This window comes from Cebus imitator, unplaced genomic scaffold (genome assembly GCF_001604975.1).
Source record: "Cebus imitator isolate Cc_AM_T3 unplaced genomic scaffold, Cebus_imitator-1.0 Scaffold59, whole genome shotgun sequence".
NCBI classification, from domain to species: Eukaryota; Metazoa; Chordata; class Mammalia; order Primates; family Cebidae; genus Cebus; species Cebus imitator.
The window spans coordinates 7348131-7351713 of NW_016107374.1; the positions used below are offsets into that span (position 1 = coordinate 7348131).

Below are 3583 nucleotides of genomic sequence, written 5' to 3' on the forward strand. Positions count from 1 at the left end.
AATCTGATTTGTGCCTCAGGAAGATCATTTGGGGGAAGGGAGGATGGACGGGATATGGGAGAGACCACTGAAGGTCACAGAGGTAGGTCAGTGAAAGGCTGAAGGGACAGAGTTGAGTCAGAACCGACATTAGTTGGTGAACCTCATGGCTGGGTGAAGGAAGACAAGTCACAGATGACAGATTTGCCCTTGGTTGGAAGGATGAATAGATCTGATGCCCCTGATGAGACAAGGGAAAAGAGGCAGCTGTGGGAGGGGAAACGAATATTGAGTTCGTGTGGGACATGGAGAATGTGTGGTGTCAGATACCTGTTGCCATATAGACGGGTGTGTGGAGCTGAAATTGGTGATTGCAGATTGGTTGGGATACCGTTGGAAAGAAACTAAGTGGACCCCAAAGATCACCAGTATTCGGGGAGCAGGCAAACGAAAAAGGACCCCAAGGAGGCACGTTTACCTCCTTGTGAACGATGGCTTGGGAGGAGCGATTTTAAGGCGTGGGAAGTCAGCAGCAGTGTGAGACCACAGTGAGGAGTGAAGAAGGGAAAGAGGCTCTCATCGTGAGCCCTTATTGTGTCATTTTGATAGTCAAGTAGCTACAAAAGGTTGTAAAAGGAAAAGGGCTGGGCACAGATGGCTTACACCTGTAATCCCAGCACTCTGGGAGGCCAGGTTGGGTGGATCACGAGGTCAGGAGATGGAGATCATCCTGGCTAACCCAGTGAAACCCTGTTTCTACTAAAAATACAAAAAATTAGCCAGGCATGCTGGCATGTTCCTGTAGTCCCACCTACTCAAGAGGCTGAGGCAGGAGAATCGTTTGAACCCAGTAGGCGGAGGTTGCAGTGAGCTGAGATCCTGCCACTGCACTCCAGCCTGGGTGACAGAGTGAGGCTCCGTCTCCCAAAAAAAAAAAAAAAAAAAAAAAAAAAGTCTGAGTCTGTAAATGAAGACTTCGTACAAAAATGTTGGCACTGAGGCCAGAGGCCTCTAAAAGAGCCTTTCATACCAGTGGGCTTCGGCACACCCACCCTTTGTGGGAACTGCAGAAATTAGTCAGCTGAGATGACCATCAGGTTCCTAAAAGCCTGTGACTGGGCTTCTTAATTTGAAGGAGAGGAGGAATATCCCCTAGGTTTTGACGGTGCTGGAGAGATGCCTGCAGTGGCTGTAATGCTTGACTGTAGGGCTGCATTTCTGAGAGGGGCAGATGTGTATGTAGGGCAGTTGGTCTGAATCTTAAAAGAATAAACACTTTCTAAAATCTAATGGGGCATCTGGTTATGGCCATGTGTAGAACAAACATCCCCTATAAAACAGCTCTGGGTGGCTAGGGGGCAGATATTCTTACACTGTAGAAATTCTTATTGACTTCAAGTGGGAGATGGACAGATTACCCATTTCATTCTTGCCACAGATTCTATGGAGGTGAAACCTATCATGACCAGAAAGTTGCGGAGGCGACCAAATGATCCCGTCCCCATCCCAGACAAGAGGAGGAAACCTGCTCCAGATATCCATTTACATCAAGCTGTGATCGCTTAAGACTGTGGAATCCTTCGTTTATCCATTCGATAGGGTATATATGGTTGTTGTTCTACAGAAAGTAGTCATGTTTAATTGGAAAGCAGATGTGAAATATTTGTCCATGGGTTAAGGGTTGCTCATTTTATCATGGGAGTCCTCATTTGCTACTGCTTTTGGTGGGAGAGATTTATAGAGAGTCATGATTTGGAAAGGTGCTTTGCATGTGAAGTTCAGCTTGGTTTTATTTATTTATTTATTTTTTATTGTACTTTAGGTACTGGGGTACATGTACAGATCATGCAGGATCGTTGCATAAGTATACACATGGCAATGTGGTTTTCAGCTTGGTTTTAACACTAACATCAAAATTCAGGGGCATCTGAAAACTTGATGTGCCTTAATTTTTTCGCCTGTGATTTTCCACCTTCCAACTGTAAAATGACAATAATATCTACCTTTATGTACCTCTGTTACCTATGTCCCTAATATAGTGGATTGCAAACTGTTTTTAAATGAAAGCAAATGAGATCTCAGTCAGACATAAAGCAGCTCTTTAATCATAAAAATGGTAACAGAAACAGGAGAGATGGAGAAGTGTTTCTGTTCCTTTCAAGGAGATAGTAAATAGCTGTCTGCCCAAAATGGTGTGGTCATTTGTGTGCCACCAGGAAAGGGCATAACTTCAGGCTGCCTCCCCTTCACAACAGGATTTAAGTTGCTGAGGGAAGATTAACCTTACCTTGGATGTTTGTGTGGAAGCCTTTAGATCTTTGGAACAAAAAAGCTTTATACATTCATGATGAAATTCTTATTTTACTGTTTCCTGTGCTCTGTTATTGTAGATGCCTAATGAAACTCATTCCACCTTCTCATCCTAACAGTGGGGGATGTGAATTCCTTTCTGTGCTGAAGTACCATGACGTTTTAGTAGGAGAATCATAAATTTCTAAGAAGCAAACTGTTGCTGTAAAAACATAATTTAACAGAATCACACTTTGTACATTCTAAAATACTGGTACCATTTTGTTGATTACTCTTTGCTTGGAAATTGTACTTTTCAGACATAGTCCTTTAACTCTCAACACCCCAGCTAAACTATTTGTTAACAGATGAACAGATCATGGAGGATCTGAGAACATTAAATAAGGTACAGTTTGACTTTTTTGATTTTTTTGAAAAATCAGGCTTGCATGGTTTTCTGCTTTCCTTTGTTAACATGTTACTTGTTAAATCATTATGCCTTTGACACCTGAAGTTGCATCTGAAATGATTTTCTAAGATTTTTTGTTGTTGTTCTTCCTACAGCTTAAGTCACCCAAGAGACCAGGTAAGTGCATAATGTATTGGCATTTGTGCAATCTTTTTATCATGTTGTTGGAAAATCATGTGAATACCTGTCAGGGAATTGTTGCAATTTTCAAAAATGAAATGTTCATCATTTGCCTAAGAGTAGTCATCACGAAAACTGAAGGGGACCTTAACTGCACCCATCCCTGATTTCTCTCTCTCTCTCTCTCTCTCTCTCTCTCTCTCTCTCTCTTAACCCTTGCTTTGTTATTTTTATTTTTTTCCTTAGGATTTATTATAAAAGAGACATTTGATTGGCTGGTAAAGGTTTCCTTCTGTGTAGACATCAGGCAAAATATTTAAATGCACATCCATTTTTGAAAATGAAACTAGAAGGGTTTTTAAGTATTACTGGCTTTCTAAAGTCAAGTCCTAGCTAGGTCAGTTCCAGTGGCTTTTCATGGCCTGACTCTGGTAAGGCATTCGAAGGCTGCTCTGACTTGCAGTTCATAGAAGAGACCAACCAGCTCAGTGTTCATGGTTGTTCTTTCCAGAACAGCACTTGAGATAATCAGTGCTAGTTGCAAACTAGAATTCTGAATTGGTGACATCTTTTTTTTGTTTAAAGTACTGTGATTACTCACACATTCCTGTACTCGCTGAATCTTGTGGAAGAAAATCAATTTTTGTAGATAATATCTTCCTGGGGGCCACTGCGGTCCACAGAGATGTCCTGACCTTCTGAGGCACAATGGGGAGAGTGGGGGAG

General features: G+C 42.0%; 1 protein-coding gene across 1 annotated transcript in view; it reads left to right on the plus strand.

Annotated features, from left to right (window-relative positions):
* SUDS3 (SDS3 homolog, SIN3A corepressor complex component) overlaps window positions 1-3583 on the plus strand; it is a 41037-nt gene that overhangs the window by 23604 nt on the left and 13850 nt on the right. Inside the window, exons 7-9 of the mRNA XM_017529561.2 lie at window positions 1418-1513; window positions 2613-2674; window positions 2833-2854. Coding sequence (XP_017385050.1) covers window positions 1418-1513; window positions 2613-2674; window positions 2833-2854 — 180 coding nt within the window. The remainder of the gene's footprint in view (window positions 1-1417; window positions 1514-2612; window positions 2675-2832; window positions 2855-3583) is intronic.